The sequence below is a fragment of the Buteo buteo genome, chromosome 18 (assembly GCF_964188355.1).
Source record: "Buteo buteo chromosome 18, bButBut1.hap1.1, whole genome shotgun sequence".
Lineage (NCBI taxonomy): Eukaryota > Metazoa > Chordata > Aves > Accipitriformes > Accipitridae > Buteo > Buteo buteo.
In genome coordinates this window covers 1,255,047-1,274,931 of record NC_134188.1, presented here as the reverse complement: position 1 = coordinate 1,274,931, position 19,885 = coordinate 1,255,047, and the positions used below count along the sequence as shown (strand labels likewise).

The window sequence follows — 19,885 nt, the reverse complement described above, 5'->3', positions numbered from 1 at the left end:
AAGGGGAACAACTTGCAAAGCTGCGGTGCTGTTTTGCTTAGATGGTGGGAAGAGGATACTGATACCCCACAGGGAGACCAGAAATGTGCCTTCTGGCATGGGGGAGATCAGCTGAGGGGTCCTGCTGCTCCTGCCAGCCCTTCCCAGCTCCTGTGGGCAACAGCTCTCTCCAGCCCAGGCTCCAGCCACGTCCCAGGGCGCTGAGCTGCCTCGTGTAGCGGAACGGCCAAGTCTGCCGAGTCGTCCCCTTAGCCCCAAGACCTGGGGAAACGTGTGAGGGAGGGTGCTGGGTTCAGACCTCGGCTTGGAGAAACTCTCCAGCCTCTCCACTTTGTGCTTCAGCTGCTCATCTCTGGAGCGGGGACAACAGCCATCCTGCTCTGGTTATCAGCAGCGATGGATGGAACCCGCTGTCTGCTCTCACTGACCGTACACTCACATTTCCCTGAGGGTTGAGCTCCTCCCAGCTGCTCCGTGGACACACGAAGGGTATCAGAGAGGACAGGACCTTCACCTCCCTCTGTCCCATGTCCAGAAGATGACACGGTCCTGGCAAGTTTCTCACATCTGGGTTCCTACCCCTCCCCACCTCCCAGCTGGCAGCTGGAACATGAGTGGGGTAGGAGGCAGGGTCTCCAGCCCTTTGGCTCTGCTTGCCCTATGGGCTGCAGGTAACGAGCAGCATCTGGACACGAATCAGGGAAGAGGCCACAGGTCTGCTCTGCACCTGGGCTCCTGGTGCCTGGCTCTGACAGACAACATGCTCCTCTGTGCGCTGCATACCCAACACCCAGGGGTGTACCTGTCCCCAGGCTGAACACACCGGGGCTCACATCTTGGGAGAAAAGTAATTTGAGAAGGCTGGGTACAGGGAAGGGTCTTTACAGGCCAGGAAGGAAGAACCTAGATGAGATTTGCATAGCCATTTTCCAAAGGTCATGGGAAAGGGTTCAAAATAACTCCTCACTCAGGTCTTCTGGTGCCGGAGGCACTAAGCGGCTGCTATTATTTCAACAAAGCAAGGTGATAATATGGCAGCAGCATTATTTAATGCATCAACACCACCATTTCTGCTGCCATGCTGGGCATGGAGGCAGATAACACATCAAAGAGACTGCCCCTGAGTTGCTGAGATAATGAAAATACTGCGTAACTGGCTACACTGCCTTTACAAACAACATGCCCATTCATGTCTTCCATTAAAGAAAATGCTGTTTGTTGGGTGCCTTGCTTTCTTTTTTTTCCCCTAATGCTTGTGTGTGAGCAAGATGTCAGTTCCTTCCCAAGAACAAAGCAACAGCGTGGTCACAGGCAGGGAGATTTTGGCTTGGACCCTTGGGAGAAGTTACAGGGCACTCTTAATGCTCTCAGAGAGTTAAGGAGATGGGTCCCCAAGGATGGCTGGAAAGAGTCAGACCAGAAAGCTGTGTGGGACTCAACTCATCTGCTTTGCAGAACGTAGGGGAACTGGGCTCGAGCCTCAAGCAGTTTTGTAGTATCTTAGATGTGAATTCAATCAGATTGATTCAGTCATTTGTATAGAACCAAATCTGCAAGACAAAGGGACATACTCAAGCCACTTCTTATGGTACCTAGCAGAACCAACTGGCTTCTAATGGTGCAACTTCTCTAGTTTGCAGGCTGAACATTGCTGCTAGCTCTCCCCAGCAGCACTATAGGAAGTCAGTCCAGCGCATCTGTAAACAGTCTTGAAATACTCACCATTCTCTGGGGTTTAGATGCTGCAATAGGCACCTAAGTAAATCCTAAGTGCTAAAGGGAGTCAAGAGATCTTATTCTGGTGAGAAGGCCATTCAGAAGATTTAAGAAACTCCCGCAAAGACTGATACATCACACACAGAGCAGTCAGACTGCAAAGTTCAGATATGAAAGACATGGAAACAGTAATGGCTTTGGTGGCCTCCTGTCTCTTCCAAATAACGGGGGAAGGTCACATGTTCTTTTGGGTTTTGTATTGTGCTTGCAAGAAGCCCTTCTGGTCGTGTGGCTGGCCAGAGTGAATGTCATCAGAAATTAAGACAATCTCTTGCCAGGGATCAGACAGGTGGCAAACAACAACAATTCCCAGCAGGTTCACTGGGGGCTGAAGGAGGACTCTGTTTCTTGACTGAGACCATATATACCAATCTATAGTAATGGTGAGACTGTAAATTAGTCTAGAGACATGAAGACATTCCTTTCAGATCTACAGCTCTACCAAGCTCTATTGCAAACCAGTAATGATAGGAGAGATCCCAACTGCCTAAGATATGTGCTACAACATTTACATGTTGCTAAGCCCCTCTAATCTGAGGTCTTTATGCAATCAATAGAGGAACATCACCATGCAATCTCTGCTTATTTTCTGCAAAAAGCCTATGGAATACCTGATTTTTGGAATCTAAGAAATTTCCAGGTTGACCACAAAAGCTACTGATTTTAAGCACCTAGAAGTTTAAGGCAACACTGGGAAACAGGAAGTCTGAATTGCTATTTGCACCCACTTCGGAAGGATTTGATGGGCTCCAGTTCTGCACCAAAGCTAGCAAGTGATGGGATTTGCCTGTTCAGAAATGCAAGAGAAAACAAAGAATCCTTACTTTAACAAAGCTCATTCGAATAGTACACATCTTGGTCAGCTCGTACACCACTTCAAAACCATGATTGACTGACTGGGCAAGCAGCTGGGCAAAGAGCTGGTTGTTGAAGATCTTGAGGCTGCAGCCACTGGGGATCTTGCAGACAGTGGCTGGGTGGAAACCATGCTGGTAGTTACAGTTGCGGCTTTGCACAAAAATACTGCTGTCGCTGACACATTCAGCATAAACTTCCCCACCGACATAGTAAAGATGAACACCTTGAAAAAGAAAAAATAATGTGTATTATTTCTCCATTGTTCACAACACTCTTTATACCAGTAATTCTTTCACTATTTTACTGGTGCAAGCATACAAGCCCAGGATCATTCCAGGCACTCAGTGCCTATACATTGCCTTCTAAAAGACAGTAAACTGTGTGCAAATCCATGTATCTATACAATGGATCCACCGACATTAAGAGGAAAGGTCATAAACACTATTTCGAGGTACTGGTCTAGGAGAAAATTCTTGGCATGTGATGTTTTTTCTTTGTTTCTCAGTGAAGGTTTGTTTACTTCCTTAACCCAACAGCATAGTACTTTATGACAAGACACACACACACAAACATATGTCAACCATATACAAAACATGGATCAAAACTGTCAAAGAACTGACAAATCTGTTATGCATTACACATCTAAACATATTTTCACTGTTGAGCACACGCACACTGACCAAGACCCACTTCACTGCACGCTATTTTTTTACTACAGGATCCTATCTCATGCAGTTCAAACACAGCATGGTGTGTACTTAAAATAGCTTGTCTGTATTTTGCTTTATCCACCACATCAGAACCATGTATTTGCATTTACATGACGTGACTTACTCATCAGATCCTGTTCAAAGTGACCTTTAGCAAGAAAATGGCTGATTTCCTTCTGGACTTTTCAGTGCCCAAGTGACTTACTAACTCTTAAATTTTTACCGTGCCTTGCGGAAATGAGGATGGAAGCATTTCTACCCATTCAAAGACTCTGGCCCCGCCAGGATGTGGGCTTGCATGAAAATATACCAAAATTGGTGGGAGAATTTATCTCAGCCCAGTTCAGCAACCTTAAAATTAGGGATCTCGTGTAAGAGAATTGTCTAGATGCCTTCTGTGACCAGATGATTCACTCCATCCGCTACAGGGTGCCAGCTTAAACTGATGGAAGCCTGTGCAGGTGCTGAAAAGGCGCTCTCGTTCCCTGCTCCTGCTGCTTCTTCCCACAACTGCTTTCATGCTGGCAGCAATGGCTGGGGATTGGGCAGCCATCCAGACTGGGGAACTGAACCAGCTAATAAACTTAAAAACAAACAAAACAAAACAAAAGAAGATTTGTTTGCAGTGAGGTCTTCATCAGTGCAAGTGTGGCAATGGGGACCCAGACTGCTTAAACGTGAGCATGAAATCACACCCTGAAGGAGGCCAAGTCATCCTCTGAAGATGCCCAGACATTCACCTTCCCATGGCTAGATTAGGTGAGATGAACCCCTCCCATCCCATGGCCATGAGATGTGGAAGCACTCTGTTCTCATAAAAAACACCACTAAATAAAAATAAAATCCTCCTCTCTATTCCCAGGTACAACATTCAAATCCTTACATACAAAAGCACATGTTCACAGAGTCTCAGTGGACTGCCTGCAAAGCTAGTGATAACTATCCTTTAATAATTCAGTTGTAATTAGTTTTATTCCTGTTGTCTTTCATGCGAAAAAGACTGGTTACATATTCCCAGTCTGTTCATCATTCTGTGGTCATGACAGCAAGGGGCAGCAGCACATCCTTAGGACAAAAACAGCCTCTAAACAGAAGTGGGAAAGGCTCAGGGAAAAGCAGGTTGAGTGGGAAAGGAATCTGGGAAAAATACGCTCTCCCATAGACTTCCAGGGTGACTCAGACGGGAACCCTAAAGTCTGTCTTCAAGCCATCACTTGACTTTTACTTCTATGCACCCACGAGATCTCAAATTAGACGTGATTGGCAGGGGGTGTGACTCAGAGCACACGCTAACTGGTATTGCACTGGGAACACGGGTGAGGTGACAGCTCCATCAGACCGGTCGTCAGCTCCAGTCCAACTGCACCAGCCGTTATGGGGTGCTGCACATGGTGCCTGCTATTCCTTGACCTATGCCTCCTTTCCTTCTGTGGAAGATGGACAAAAGGGAAGGACTCAAAACCACGAAGGTCCTAGCCGACCTTGATGGAGTCCATATAACTTTCTGAAATAAACAGATAGAGTGAGAACACAGGGTAGGGAGAGAAGAATAAGGACATAAATGTTTACTGCGTTTCAAATCTTCAGGTGTGGCTACTGATTTAGGGTGATCACACTTCTGGGTGCCAAGGTGAAAAATTTTAAAGGCTGGATTTTCAGAGTATATTGAGTAACCCAACTTCTGAAAAAAATGAATGCTTTCAAAGGCATAGCCCAAACTGTGTACTACAATAACAAAAACACCAAAGTCACTTCTGAAAGCAGAGGCTACAATTTGCTTTTTCCTGGTGGACTTTTTAAAAGCAATAAATACAGCAGTAATGAAATGTCAGTGTGTATTTCCATTCTTCTAGTATTCATTCACCAGAGACAAGCACCCTCAAGGAAGCCAAGCAGCTGAATACATATTTGTAGAAGACCAAATCAGGGGTCCGCATGTTTTAGTGGGATTTCATTGCTCTCGGCAGAAACTGGAAATTCAGCAGTCTCTAAGCATCCACATCTTTTTGACACTCTGATGAGAAGTCCCCTTTTTGCCCTTGAAGTCTGACTGCTGAAACAGGTCCAATTGCTAGTAGATGTTGCATTGTGTTCTGGATTGTTTTTAGCTTTGATGTGGTATTTCCAGGAAACCGTTTCACACTGATACACTAGATGACAATTCAATCACATATCCTTATCCTACTGAGCTAATCTTGTTTACTCACTCTTTTTTCTCGCCTGTTAACATGTGACAATTGTATCCATTTCAGTAGCTTTCATCTGTCCAGAATGCCTTTGAACTACACACTTCTGGAGCTGCTCTGTGCTCTTCTGCAGGCCTGTGCTGGTGCCACTTCTACTCCACTTGAACATGTTTTTTTAAGATTTGCATAAATAGGGAAGACGAGCAGTAAAATTAAGGATCTCTGATATACTAAACTACTCTCTCGACAACCTGCTCCCTTCCCTTGGGCAGATTCCTAGTGTACGACTTTAAAGGACTTTTAATCAGTGAAGACAGATCTTCAGACTTGAATGGATGAGGACCATTAGCATTTAGCTCATGTTCTTTCTATTCTGTCTCTTCCTCTTTTTGGGCAGAAAGTCACAGGATGTAACATCCTCAAATGACAGCTTTGACTGGGATTTTTGTCATTCTTCATTTAGGGCCGGGCTCAGCTTTGATCTACACCCCTCTGACAGCTTATGCTGATAGAGAAGCTTTGCTTTATTTTCAGAGTAAGTCAGAACTAGATGTACTACTCATTTCTGCCCCTCACAACAAACTACTATGACAGACACTTGTAGCATCACACTGGCTTGACACAGTGCAACACAAGTGTTTTCCCTTCTGGAGAAAAGTGCAAGAGCTAAGTACAACACCTCCTGCATGAGCCTTCGGGTTCACTGTTGCTTGTAAAAACTATGTCACATTTGTCTCAGAACTTCCCCATATTCAGTCATTCAACACTAGACTATCAAGAGCCAATTAAAATACTGCTCTAGGCCTGGGAAATGAGGTGAGGTTGACAAGATAATAGGAGTGGAACAATTAGAGTTAATTAGCCCAGTGGGAAATCCTTTCCCAGGCAGCTACTGGTGAGAGGCTGGGTTGGCAAGATAATGAGTCTAGACTGGATATACCAGAACAGGCAAAGCTTCGCCTGCACAGAGAAGTGGCCGGTACGGGGCTTCTGACTCACCACCACAAACAGCAGTAAGTTCTGGGAGAACATCAGGTGCTACGCAGCCCTAGTGATCTGGGATGGAGTGTGTGTGGCCAGGCATGCCCAGGTGTGGTCTCCTCGTACTTGTCACCAGTAGCGCATGATCCTGCACGCACAGGGTATACGTACCCCAGCAGTGGAGCACACAAGGAAAACTGCTGGAGGGAGAATGCAAGGCTTAGTTCTACTGGTGAGAAGTTGACAAGGCAGGGAATCAGACTGGTAGGGGGGAAAAAAGCTACAAAGGCAACTCTGGTAGATTTCTTCAGCTAAGTAACTCAACTACTAAGTGTTTCATCCATCCCCCTTTGTTACTTGGTGGGAGGAGAACCAGCCCTGAGGCACCAGCAATTATCATTTTAGTGGCATTTCAATGGCAATATTCCCAGTTGCCAGAAGCTCTAATAAATAAAATGAAAATACATACTGCTAAATTAGAACACACAAATATAAACACCATTTTTCTCTTCGCTGGCCAAGTAAATAGCTTTTGTAAGGAGCTACTCTGCTGATTGTTATCCAGTCAGAAAAGAATCAGCTGCTTTTCTTCTGTTTCAGAAGTAATCTCAGAGCTTTGATTTTAAGACAAGCATATATGACAAATCAGCTAGGTTTGTTAATGCAATGCACCGTTCTTTCAAGCTCTGAATACTCCCGAGAAGGGATTTCCTCTTACCTTTTCCTATGTGTCTCCTGGTGTTTTCTATAGTAGAGTTGCGGTTTACATTTGAGAGCAGTCCCAGGCAGAACCTGTTTTTGTTATTTGAGGGATCTGTAAATCCATCTATAAGGATACTTCGTGAGGAAGCCTGGAAAGTCTCCCCTACCCGGTTGTTGAGTTCATAGTAAGCAACTGAGCACCAATGTTGGGGTTCTTCATAGCAAACAGGCCGAAAGTCTGTAGGAAATAAAATTAATCAGCTGCTCAGGTCTCAGTAATATTTTTTAAACAATCATTCTCTGCTTTTTTTCTTTCCTCCCTCCCTCCCTCTCTGCTATCCCCCCACCTCTCTCCCTCCCTCCCCAGCTCTTCATCTAAACAGTCACTTATGTCACGCTTTATCTCAACAGCAGCTTCTGTTTCTTCTTAATTTTATGACTGAAGCCCCAAACATGCAAAGGGCTGGTACACCAGCTTAACTCTAAGCCTCCAAGGAGTCCCACTTGTTCTTAAAAGTGATAATTCCACTGCATTAAATTAAGCACATGCTGACATTCCTTGCTGAACCGGGGCCCAGTCTCTACACTGAAAATAGTAAAGGATACATCTGCTCTGCACACCAGCAGGAGCTAGGGATGACAGATGGGCTCAAATCAAGTCAAAACTGAGCCAAGCCTTCAGCCTAATACCTAACTCTGAAGTTCAGAAGTAATCAATCACTCCCCCCAGGTTTTTTTGCGTGCTTTGGGGCTTTTCGCTTCCATGTGGGACCACAAGCAGAAATGCAGCAAGGTCATTTCTTTTGGATCTACCCCTGCCCATATTTTCTAACTCAGAGACAGAGAAAGACTCAAAAATGTAACAGAATCTCTGAGCCTCATTCATCCTACAGGAATTAGTGGGAAACCTTATCCTGCCTGCCCACCACAGGCATGTGAGCCTCCCTGCCCCCAGAGCACCTCTGTGCATAACCTCTAATAAACTTCCAACTAATATTCACTAGGGCAGTGATCAGGGATGGTAAACTATGGTCAAGAGATTGAAGCATCGCAACAATTTATTTAAAAGTACTGGTGTCTGATAACTAGTTATTATCTGGCCATTCTGTGTACCCATCTGTAATTAGCACTATCACCCTCACCTTCCTTCTGCTCCAGTTCTGTGATACATACATGTGTTCCTCACTGTTTCAGAAGGCTGGCATTATTTTTTTAATGTGCATGTCTGTGCACAGTGTTCAGTCCTCATGCCATAAAGGACATTTGTTTAGGACTACAATATGCTGGACTAAAAGAACGATGGTGATTTCTCCTTTGCAGCAGCAGGAAGCCAAAGGAAAACCCAGCAGAGGAACTCCATTTCCCCTTGCTGCTCTGCAGCAATGGGCTTTGAATGGTGAAGGCATCACCTACCACTACTAGTCTGGAGGTAGTGGAGACCATGCTGGAGGGGGTTGAAGTTGCTTTGAGGGGAGCGAGGAGGATCTCAGACCCTTCTACTCTGACCACCCATGCCCTCTCCCACTAAAGCATTCTTATATGAGGACAAAGAGTTCAGCCCTCTGTAAAAATTTCTTTTTGTACTTCACTGGAACATGTCCTTTTCTTTCCTAGCCAGCCAGCAATATATAACATTAATACAAAGATGGCAGTAAGAAAGGTCCCAACCACAAGGCTTTAAAGTACTTGAAACCCAGGACTGAAAGTGATAAAGAAATCGGTTCCGATATTGATAGTGCTCTCGTGTTATATTGCCTCACCACCCTTGCTTTGCTATCTTTGTCTTTACAACGTAGATAACAGTGTTTGCTTTCATTAACAGCTTTCTAACTGTAATAGTCCATGGATGCAAGTAAGGTCTAAACCCTGTAACTTTGCACATAATTCACTGAATTCTTAAATCAACCTATTCTGCCAGCTAATGGATGGGTCTAGTACACAGCCTTACTGAAAAACTCTCTAAAACCTATTACTACAGATCACTGAACCTTCTTGTTCAAATAACAATTTTTTTGCTTAACAGTTTTTCTTTGAAGAATAGTACAAATGGTTATTTACTTTCAGCTTCTCCATCGGCAGATTTACCTCCATTGGGCAAAGACAGCACTAGTTGACTTTCAGCTATTGCATCCATTGACCGCCCATTGTGGGTTCCTGGAGGTTCTCTTGCATGGTAAGGTGGGGGTGGAGTTTCCACTATTAGAAAGAAGGAAAGAAAGAAAAGAGAGACACCTAAATCAATATGTTGGTAAATTCTCCCTGGCTTTTCCTGGTGAATACTTAACTTCTTCAGCATTTTTTAGCTAGAGAAGGGCTGGAAACAGCACAAATCTGAACCTGACCTCCCTTCAGTCTCCAGATTAAGACCATCACATGTTCAGGGAGGATGGGAAGGAAGGGCTGTCATGTTGGACGTGCTGCCCTTGAACGAGAGAGGGACAGTCACAACAGGCCTAGACCAGTGTCCAGTCAAGCTCTCTCTTAACACCAGTTGTTACCCTAAGAAAGTTAACGTAGTTTGATCCTTCAGTTCCAGACTTCTCTCACAAATTTAAAACTTGAAGAGGATGATTTAAGAGCAGAAGCTAACTTTAATTGATCCTCTGGGAGAAAGCTCTCTTTCTTCACAGACTATAAAAAAAGCCTATGGAAAGCCTTTCCACTCTAAAATCAGACTTGCCAAAACTCCCTCCAGATTCGTCCTTTTTACCTCTGTCCTACAAGGGAAGGCTGGCCCTTGTTTTCTGGTTTGTTCAGTCTCCCATCAAAGAGAAATGGATGTGATAAAAAAGTACAGAGAACAAGTATCAACTCACAACCTGCCCAGCTCCTGATTTGTTTCATTTATGGCACAGTAAGCTAGAAGACAGAAGGTGACTCTACAGTGGGGATTCTCAAGAAAGACAGAAGGCTTTAGAAAGCCAAAGAAAAAGGGACTTCATTTTTGTATTAGAATATGTCGACATTCACTGCCTAAGCACTAAAGGCATGTAGTTTTACTCATTTGAACAGATGCTCAGTGGGCTCGTGTGTAAATTACAGCCATATACAAGCTTGCAGGACTAAGGGTCTCTTTAAGAAGACCAAGGTTTAACTTGTTTCCAGGTTGAAATTTCCTCTTTTGTTCGGAGTCTGTTAGCTGGCCCTCAAAACAGAGCAACTTCACGTAGAGTGGATAAATGTCGACTGTCTCATAAGACAACCATTGAATCTTCCAAGTAAGTACTCCACAGGAATGTTATCCTATTTAAGCATTGTTCAGGATTTAGGAATTTCATACACTCTATGATATTTCCAATATATAGATGACATAACCCTCCCATAGAAAATGCAACAAGCTAGAAGAGTAAAACAAAATCAAGAAAGAGTGGAAGAGAATACAAGTCACAGAAAAGAATATAATGTGGTTATACAGGTATTTTTGATGTCTACACCTAAGCTAGTCACTATAAGCTCTCCTTATACCCACTAAAGAAAAATAGGCACCTGTAGACACAGTGCATCTCAGCTAATTTAGACAAATACCTTAAGATGCAATGAATCTTGTTCTAGGAGTGCCTGTTTTTCTCCACTGATTACAGAGAGAGTATAGACAGTTGCATAAGATGTAGAAATTTGCATCATTGACATCTATATTTGGTCACACCAATCCCACTGAAGGTTCTTGATGTAACTCCAGTTTGCTTTACATAGTCTTCCATCCCTGATTGTTACGCAGGCAAATTATGCTTATCAGCATGCCGTGTGCTGTGATATACTGAAGCTCAGGTTGAGCCACTTCCATTTTTAAGTAGCTTTGCAAGGTCCCAAGTTCAGTTAAATACACGAATCATAGTCATTACATAGTTGGAATGGGCCTGATTTACCTGTCAGGACCAGCTCCACTGAATCCAGCTTGGTTACACAGAGGTGAGAAAAAAAGATGGTAGAAGACAAACAAGTCCTACTGCTTGCTGAAATCTTTCGATGTTGCTAAGTATGTTTTAATCTGAAGTACAGATCTAGAGAAGAAATGAATGAAGGTCCATTCAATGAATGGAGAGGGAAGGAAAAACATCACACTGTGTTGAAAGTGTCCAGCTTAAAAGGAGGTTCAAATACTACAAATACCTTGTAAAAATAAACACCTTTCTTGCACTTAAAATCAAAATAGGCGTATCATTAAGGACATGTATTTCAATGCTTTGTAGTTGAGACATTAAAACATTAAGCTACAAGATTCTGACCTGAATTAATCTTTGTTGTAACTCTCAAATAGTTTCAATGATCTCAGCTTTTTCACAAAGTGCAGAAGTGAATCTGAACCATGTTTCGACACTAAAGCTTGCTCTCAGCTGTGTTGCACGACACCTTCTTGGTATATTTAACAGCAAAAGCATAGTTAAATTATCAGGTAATTAGAGCAGTACGAAATAAGGAGTTCACAATGCAAACCACCTAAGTGACATAACCCTGCCGACCTCAGAACCATGGAGCTGATGAAACATGTTCCAAAGTCATAGGAATTTGCCTGGTGACTTCACCAAGAGTTGGGCCAGATTGTTAAACGCCTTTATTTCCTGAAGTTTATACAGTCAGCGGGATCACCATAGATTAAAAAATATTTCTGCGTACCAATTTCCCCATTTTATTCTGTCTCTCTTGATGGAGTTTCTAAAGGTCTCTACCCTGACCATCTCTATTAGAGGTGCTTAACTTATGTGTTGCAAATGCTCTTTTCTGTGGATTGCATCAGAAGCTTGGATGGGCAGCTTTAGGCAGAATGTGGCCCCGCACACCTGCTCTTCTCCTCAACTCTCCCATTACAGTAATCACAAAATCTCATCCAGGCACTTCTAGGAGTGGGATGGCTACAACTCTTTTCCTTGAGCATCCGTCAGAAGGACTGGGAGACAACACTAAGAAACAGTCATAAGGAATCACGTTCCAAATACATCCTGTCCAACAGTTCAACCTGTAGCTACAGCCTGCGGGGAGCACGCAGAATTGGCACCTGACCCCAGGCCCTGGCAAGAACCCGGATCACCGATTTCAGGACGTCTGAAAGTTCATTCTTACCCGTGAGCTGATAGGGACTTCCAGGTCCAGAAGAGCTTCCTGGTGAGTTGGGGTAGCTGATGCTGTTAGGCGACTGGGAGAACATGTGGCTGGGTGATGATGGAAAAGGGGTGCACGGAGGATGCTGGAAAGAATCAGGATAGGTGGCATTGTGCGGCATCAGCGGCTCGCTGTGCAGAGAAGTGTTTCGAAACTTGGCGAGGAGGCTGAGGTGAGGGTTAAACTCGCTGTGTCTTGGAACGAGTACAGGAGGTAGAACTGAAAATAAAAACAAGAACAGAAAAAATCTGGTTAAAACTGCACTCTTGAAAGTGTATCTCTTTGTAAGTTAAAAAAAGGCATATTCCATGCTGCCCAGATATTGTTGTCTATATACAAGTCATTTAAGGGCAACAAACCTGTCCAAAAGCTGATTCTTGGACCTTTTTTTTCCCAGATTTGCAGCAATTCCATATGCAAAATATGGACTTATTCCTGACTGGAGCAAGGCACCATAAAATTCACAGGTACGGCATGGGCACACAATTCTCTTACAGAAATGCAAGTGGCACATTTCTCCCTCTCAAAATTACCTATTCCTTCCTTCCTGAAAGACTGAACATGTCAGGAGTTTGCTAAATATTGTCACCAGGATTTGCCAAAACCACAGTGAAGTTTGATAACAATTAATAGTGCTCTGCAATACACTGCATATTTTACTACAGTGTTTTACAGATGGGCAAAAGGAAGCACAGACCTGAAGCTAGATACCAGATTTAAAAGGTTTTCAGATACTTGACAAGGCTGCCAGCCAGACAGTGGGATTTTTAAAAGGAAATGTAAATGGCAGTTCAAATATTGCAGCAGTATTAATTTAGCTCTTGCAATATAGTTAGAAAAGATCTAGCATGAGGAGGCAAATGTCAATGGTCAGTAGTTAAGACATGAAAAACACAGGTCAAAAAACTGAAATCCAAATTCATCCATGTAAAAATTGGCCTAAAGAAGATATAACCTCTCTGCACAAACTCTCTTCACTTACATCTCATACTGTCAGTGCTGTTAACAGCATTGCTGCACCGAGAAACCTGAAGTTGACTCAAATTATTTTGAATTCTGACATATCAGGAGCGAGAGCAGAACTGGAGTCAAAACACTTCCGAAAGCACGACTAGTGACCTACCTATGAAGATGCAGCCCCTAGGCTGGAATACAGACGGGCTTGCTAAATAGTTCTGCATATGGGAGTTCAACTTGAGGCTTTAACTGGGTCCCCCATAGTCCTCACGGGGAGAACAGCACCTACAATGGGCGATACACGTACCCCAAGATTTGTCTATTAGTTACTAGCTCACATAGCGCCTAATTCTCTTCAGGCCTTAAACATAGGTAGGGAGAATGAATCCCCAGTTGCTATCATGCAGATCTAAAAGCCACCAGAGAAGATAAGGAGGCAATTTGAGTTATTGTGACAAGGATGAATTGTCCCAACACTGGGAACAATTCAGCAGGCTTGTATTGATTGACCTAGTGTCCAGAGTTCCTCTGGCCTAAAACCCAGCAGCATGTAATCTTTCAGTCTATCCTTACTAGCTTACGGAAACAAATAGCACCGTGCGCTCTTGGTTATAAATGCTGACAGGAATATATGGTTTGAACGTGTTTTAACATATTGTTTGGGCCCAAAAGCTCTGTCTAGGTAAGGCCAATTTTTTTTTAGGTAGGTTAGCTAACACCTTTTAATTACAGCAAACTCTCATTTACCCAGCGTAATGAAAGAATGGAGTAATTGCTATAAAGCAAATAATATAGAGATAATGCAAAACATGTGCATGAGAAGAGGCTGTAGGAACATCCTCCTTGGAGTGCACCCTCAGCGCACATCGACTGCTCAGAGAGCTGGGGCAGCGTAAGCAGGAGGAGGAGGAGCAGTGCCTGGTACCAGCAGCAGGTTTACACCTTCTTGCTTGATGTAGCGCTACGCTGCATCTGGTGCAGGGTTAAACCACACTCCTGCCCGTCCACTGGCATATACCATTTGGGAATTTGCCAGTCACCCATGAACTGGAGAACTGAGCCCTAAAAACATACAAAAGATTGTACTGATGACAGGGCGTTCGCCGCAGAAGTTATCTTCTTACCTGCCTGGAAACACATGCACTGGGATACCTGCTAAGAGCCCATACGCAGGCCCTCTTCTGGCCCAATGCATTTCTGTTTAGCTTCTGGCCAGCACACGGATGGTGCTCTGGAGACTAGTTTCTTTCCTTCTGCCTCTGATATGCCACTACCTGTGGGATGAAGATTTTATTGCCACCCTCTTAAGTCCTTTGGTAGAGAAAGGTATTTCTGCTTCTTTACCACTTTAGCTTTTTGGATTTCCTAGACTCTCCCGGTAGGACTCATACAAGCCACACAGGTATCCACATCGGGGACGCGTTGCCCAGTCCCCCATGGATCTCTTCATAGCCAGTGGAGAGAAACAGACTCTTTTACTGCTCAGTTCCCCTGCTCTATACTGGGACAAGACCAGTACCGCCACTGCAGATGGGGTTTTGGCGAGCTGGATCCCTCCAGTCCCATGGTCCCGTGAGCAGCTCCAGGCTGTGAGCTGCTGCTGCTGCTTCTGGAGTTTTCCTCTGCTGCTCCATGAAACTGGTACGACGCTTGCCAGGTCTGCTGGTGCTCAGCCAGCTCTGACCAGCAGCTTTAGAAAATGGGGAACTGGTGATCCCTTTGCACGCAGCAGAGGTGCTGAGCAAAGGACAGCTGTGCCACTGCAATGCAGCATTGGGAGGTTGGCACCTCGCGGCGGGCACCACCGCTAAGGAAGCGGGTTTCTTCAGCCCTGTGAGAACTCGGAGGAACTCCTTCTCCAAATGAAAGCTGAGAATCTGGATGTGTGAAGAGCACTTGCCAGGGAAAGCCTTTGACTCGCCCTGAGTGAGTCAGCAAGAGGAATTTTCAAGCCTTGAACTCCTTCCCAGCTCTGACCAGGGTACTTTTAATTTCTGCTCTGCTGTACAGTTTTTGCCACCTCACTCAATCTTTCCACTGACTGCTCTGTGGCTGCCTAGAGGGCTAAAGCCTCTGTGGTGGTGAGAAATTCAGAGATTTTCTTGTTTGGGGCTAAAAATTCCCCAGAGGGCCTTGTTCTCCTTGTTCTTTTAGTAACAGATGTCACTCTCCAGGGCTCAACCACTCTGAGGGAAGTGTGACCAGAGGCACAAAACTGAGTGACGGAGCACACTGGGACCTGTCTGTCCTCATAATTTACCTGTGTTGTTTCCACTCAATGGGATCGTTTTCTTCTACCTGCTATTCCCCACCGAGAGCCAGGGGCGGATCCTTCCTTCTATGCATGCCCAAGCGTTGATGTTCTTTCTTCAACTGAAGACACATTCGGTCATGTCCCAAGTGCTGCCACTACCTTTCCTGCACTAGGCTTTCTCCTGTTCCCTTCAGCTGCAACAGTTCTTGCAGAAACCTGGCTGTGTCCAGAGCCTGTGACTTCAGGTGCTAGCAAGCAAACTATCTGCCTCGGTTTAATTCCGGGTACAACATCCACACTGCGATTTCTCACACATCAGCCCTCTTTGCAGATTTTACTACCTTTGGAGACCTACCCTGCAGTAAGATCCATCTGTTCCCTATGCCTGTGCCCATTCACAAACACCAAACACATGGCCAACACTGAGATCATCAGGTGGTCTTCCAGCTGGGAGGCTACCACATCTTAGTCCTACTCGGGCTTGATGAAAGCAGTTAGTCTAAATCAAAAGTTCATTTAGACTCCTGCTGTCTACAGCAATGGTGCACACTAGAATTTGCAGTATCTACACATGAATGATCTCATATAAAAATAACAGGGTACATGTTTGGGCAGCTTCTCTATTTTTCTGAAACTGCAGCTTCTCATGACAACAAACCTTTCCAGACTTCTGACCAGCTCTTTGAGGCAAAGCAATGAAGGGAGAAGCAGAGCCTAACCACCATACCTATCTCCTTTAGGCTAGGTGGCCTAGCCCCTCTCTGCAGTGGGTGTTGCACGAATAGAGGAAATACTTGCTGCTTTTTTCTAAATGGCACCTGCTGCTCAGCAGACCTGAGAAGAAATCTGCTGGGGACACTGGTAGCAGCAATAAAAGCTATGCATCATCTGTGCAGTACTGGCCAGCACAGAGCAGGATGTGGCTGGGCAGCCTGAGGACACAGCAGAGGCAATGAAACCCCCGAATCTCAGACCAGAGCTTAAAGCTGCTCTCTAGTAATCGAGGCCTAGGGACCTGCCAGGCCATTAAAGAAAGGGTGAGGCTCTCCCATCTTTGACACAACTCATTCATTCTGAATAAAACTTAATGGATCTGGTCACAGAGTGGTTGACTCAGCAAGACAGACTGGAGCGATGGAAAGTGAGCCCCAAAAGGATGGACATTTGTCTGAAAATAATACTGGCTTGTGGCTTATAAAAAAATGCACTGCTGACTAATTGCGTGGGTGGATTCTTTAGCTCCAGAGGATGAGACTCAGAGAATCTCACATAAGCCTAAAATCACCAACAGCCAAGATGCACAAGATTTCCCGTAGTTAAGAGGACTGTTGTTTAAACAGACCGGCACCTAGATCAATTGCTCCCAGCCTTTTCTGTGGTGATCCCTCTGCTACCACTTTCTCTTGAAGCTCATTTCTTCTCTTGCCTCATCACCACCACCTCCTTGCAGCACTGCTTTCTAATTGCCTCTGGCCTGGAGCGGCACTACTGCCCCTCGCAGTGGTGTAAGTTCTCTCTCCTGCCGCTGCCCCAGCACACCCGAGTAGGTTGTACTCCTCGCTGCACCTCGTCTTTAGCAGGGAGGTGACTCACTTGTGAGCTTCAGCTTCTAAGCTGTCCCTGTAAGAAGAGCGGTAGGGGTGAATACAACAGCCCAAGAACAATTCCCAGAACAATTCTGTGAAGAACTGGCACGGCACAGCTTGCATCCTCGCAGCTGTGCTCTCTTTCACCTCCAAAGCAAGGTGGTCCCATCCAAAGTGCCCAAAGTCCCTTCTGTGGGCTAACCCCTGCACCCAGAGAACCGCTACTCCATGTGAGTCTGCACGGGCCAAAGCTGTGCCTGGGAGCACGCCGCCAGTTCAGCAACACGCAGACCTGCACCTTGGCTCCGTCTCATTCACTAGTAGAGACGTAGCCAAGTGATAGAGACATGTTCACAGCTGAAACCTTGAGTTTCAGGGTCAGAACAAGGTTTGGCAGCCATTTAGCAGCTGCTGGACTACCCCAGTACTAGTGTTTGTTAGCTGGCGCTGAACAGAGCAGAAGACCGGGGCTGAAAACAGCCCTGTGCAGTGCTGCCAGCTGCTGCGCTGAGGACACTCCATTAACTGCACTGGAGGTACGCCAGAAGAAACGAGAAGACACTGAAGACCGCAGCCTTCAAAGAGAAAGATACACAAAATTGGGTATTTTATGAGCATCTTTTCTTAGATTCTTGAAGAGTTTATTTTAGGAAGGCAGGAGATCAGCTCTTTCCACTGAAAACTGTTGACAACAAGCACCACTCACAGCAGCTGTAAAATTTTAGTTGTGACAATGTTTACAGCAGTTCAGACACAACTTCAAAATGACAGCTCCACTGCAGTGGAAGGACTGTCAGAAAAGGGAGCAGCCCCTGTTGTTTAACAAATGTTAACAAATGTCCTTCCCTTATTTTATCTGCGTGAAAAGAAACATCCCACAGTTCACTTATCTGATCCTAATGTCACCTCAGAGCAAAGTTCATGCCAGACAAAGAGTAATCACAGAATAATAAGTATACACTTACCAACTGTATCCATTAGTAAATTAAATTACTGTGATTTTTGGCAGCAAGCGAGAGCTAGGTTAGACATTAGAAATCATTTTGAACTGTAAGGAGAGCAAAGCAATAGATTCACTTGCCTGGGGAGGTTGTGGAGCCTCTACCACATGGGATTTTTAGAGCTCATTAGAAAAAGATCTGTCAGGAACACACCTGGTAATTTGTTCTGGTTTGGGAGTAGGGGCAGAGAACAGGACGATTCTTCAAGATCTCTGCCAGCCCTGCTTTCTAAGATGCCTATAGAAGTCAACACCGAACACTACAATTTTTTAACAGCTGTTTCATTGACACAAAGCCCAATTAAACGACCCTTCAGTGGGGTCATAAGTTTTCAGTGCTGACCAAGCCCAGTCTAAAGAGGATTACCAGTGGAAAAATTCAAAGTTTTATGGGAACTTGGGGGACTTATTTCATATAAACTACCCATTTAGGTAAGTCCCACTGAAGGCAGGCCACCAAGCATTTTAGGAAGAATCAACTGACCTGGTTTCATATCCACCAAGCCATCTTACTGCAGCTCTAAAGACAGAGCTAGTGATAGGTTTTTCCTGTGGATTAATGAGTCGATTGTTGGTTTTCAGGCAACAAGACATAAATCTAGCCAGGGCGGTAAGTCTAGGATGGTGCCCGGCCTTCATTCAGATGGACACCAGTTTGCAGGGGGAGGGTTTGGGGGGCAGCCAGCACCCCCACCCACGGAAAGGAGGCTCGTGTTCAGACCCTGGACAAGATCCGGGCGCCCTCAGGGGTCCGAGGGGACACAGATCCCCCGGGGCAAGGTGCTCCCGACTCCCTCCTTACTCCTGGCTGCCGGAGCTGTGATGCCACCGTGCAGGGAAAGACTAGGGTCCTTCCATCCAATGGAGCCTGCCTTTTCAGATTTCAGAGGTTTCGGAGCGCAACTCGGTGGGATGCACCAAGACTAGACCTGCCAGTGCAAGAGCTAACAGAGATGTGAATCATTTGCAGATGGTATAATTACCTGGGGTTTCCACCCGCCGGTAATGGTAGGGGTTAATGCACACTTCTTTCTGTTTTGAGCCAAATGGGAACTCACAACATTCCAGTGGTTTCAACTCATGGTGAGACTGTAAATCAGGCCAGCGCCACACTCTGCAGTATATGACGTGGGGAAGCCCCTTGCGGTGAGACACCTGCAGCCGCCCATCCAGGGAACGTGGGATCGTGACACATTTACTGGGCTGACCCGGGCAGCTCAGAGCCCTTTCCAGTTCTTCCATGGCACCTTTCTTCTTCTTTAACTTCTTCACCAAGGAATCAACAGCTTTTTCTGCCCACTTTTCCTCTTCATCTCCTTGTTTCCAGCCCAGCAGCCTTTTCACTGCAGGGCTGGTGAAGGAGAACAAGGAACTGATAGGGGTGCTGGAGTGCATAAGAAGCAGAGATGACACACGAGCGTCAAGGGAAGCACCAATTGCTCTCCCGCCTTGCAAGGCTTGCACAGAGTTTCTACAGTATTGAGATGGATGCTTCCTTCAGGGAAAGGTTCTTCCACACACACGTTTTTGTAGTCTTAGGCACTGGTTACAAGTAGTCCAACAGGGTGGGTGTCAGAATTTTCCAAGCATCAAGAAACTGCTGATGAAGCCTGGAATAACAACACAATACATAGTTAGGCTTCACACACTCCTTTCATTGTTCCTTCAATAAAATCTTTCGAAAGAGAAATTATTCAAAATGTGTATTTCATTTTCAATGGTTTTCTGTTTGTTTTTTCCTGTTTATTTTGGGTCCAAGCCTCTCCTCCACACTACGT

The 19,885-nt window shown here is 45.1% G+C and overlaps 1 protein-coding gene across 4 annotated transcripts in view; it reads right to left on the bottom strand.

The window, feature by feature from the left end:
- SMAD9 (SMAD family member 9) overlaps positions 1-19,885 on the bottom strand; it is a 43,849-nt gene that overhangs the window by 9,509 nt on the left and 14,455 nt on the right. For 2 of the 4 annotated variants that reach the window (XM_075050547.1, XM_075050548.1), the window contains exons 2-6: positions 19,091-19,717; positions 12,272-12,529; positions 9,272-9,409; positions 7,230-7,451; positions 2,601-2,857 (exon numbers count right to left, since the gene is read on the bottom strand). In XM_075050547.1, coding sequence (XP_074906648.1) covers positions 2,601-2,857; positions 7,230-7,451; positions 9,272-9,409; positions 12,272-12,529; positions 19,091-19,502 — 1,287 coding nt within the window. In that variant the 5' untranslated portion in view covers positions 19,503-19,717. The remainder of the gene's footprint in view (positions 1-2,600; positions 2,858-7,229; positions 7,452-9,271; positions 9,410-12,271; positions 12,530-19,090; positions 19,718-19,885) is intronic. The other 2 variants (XM_075050549.1, XM_075050551.1) reach the window with 2 other exon arrangements.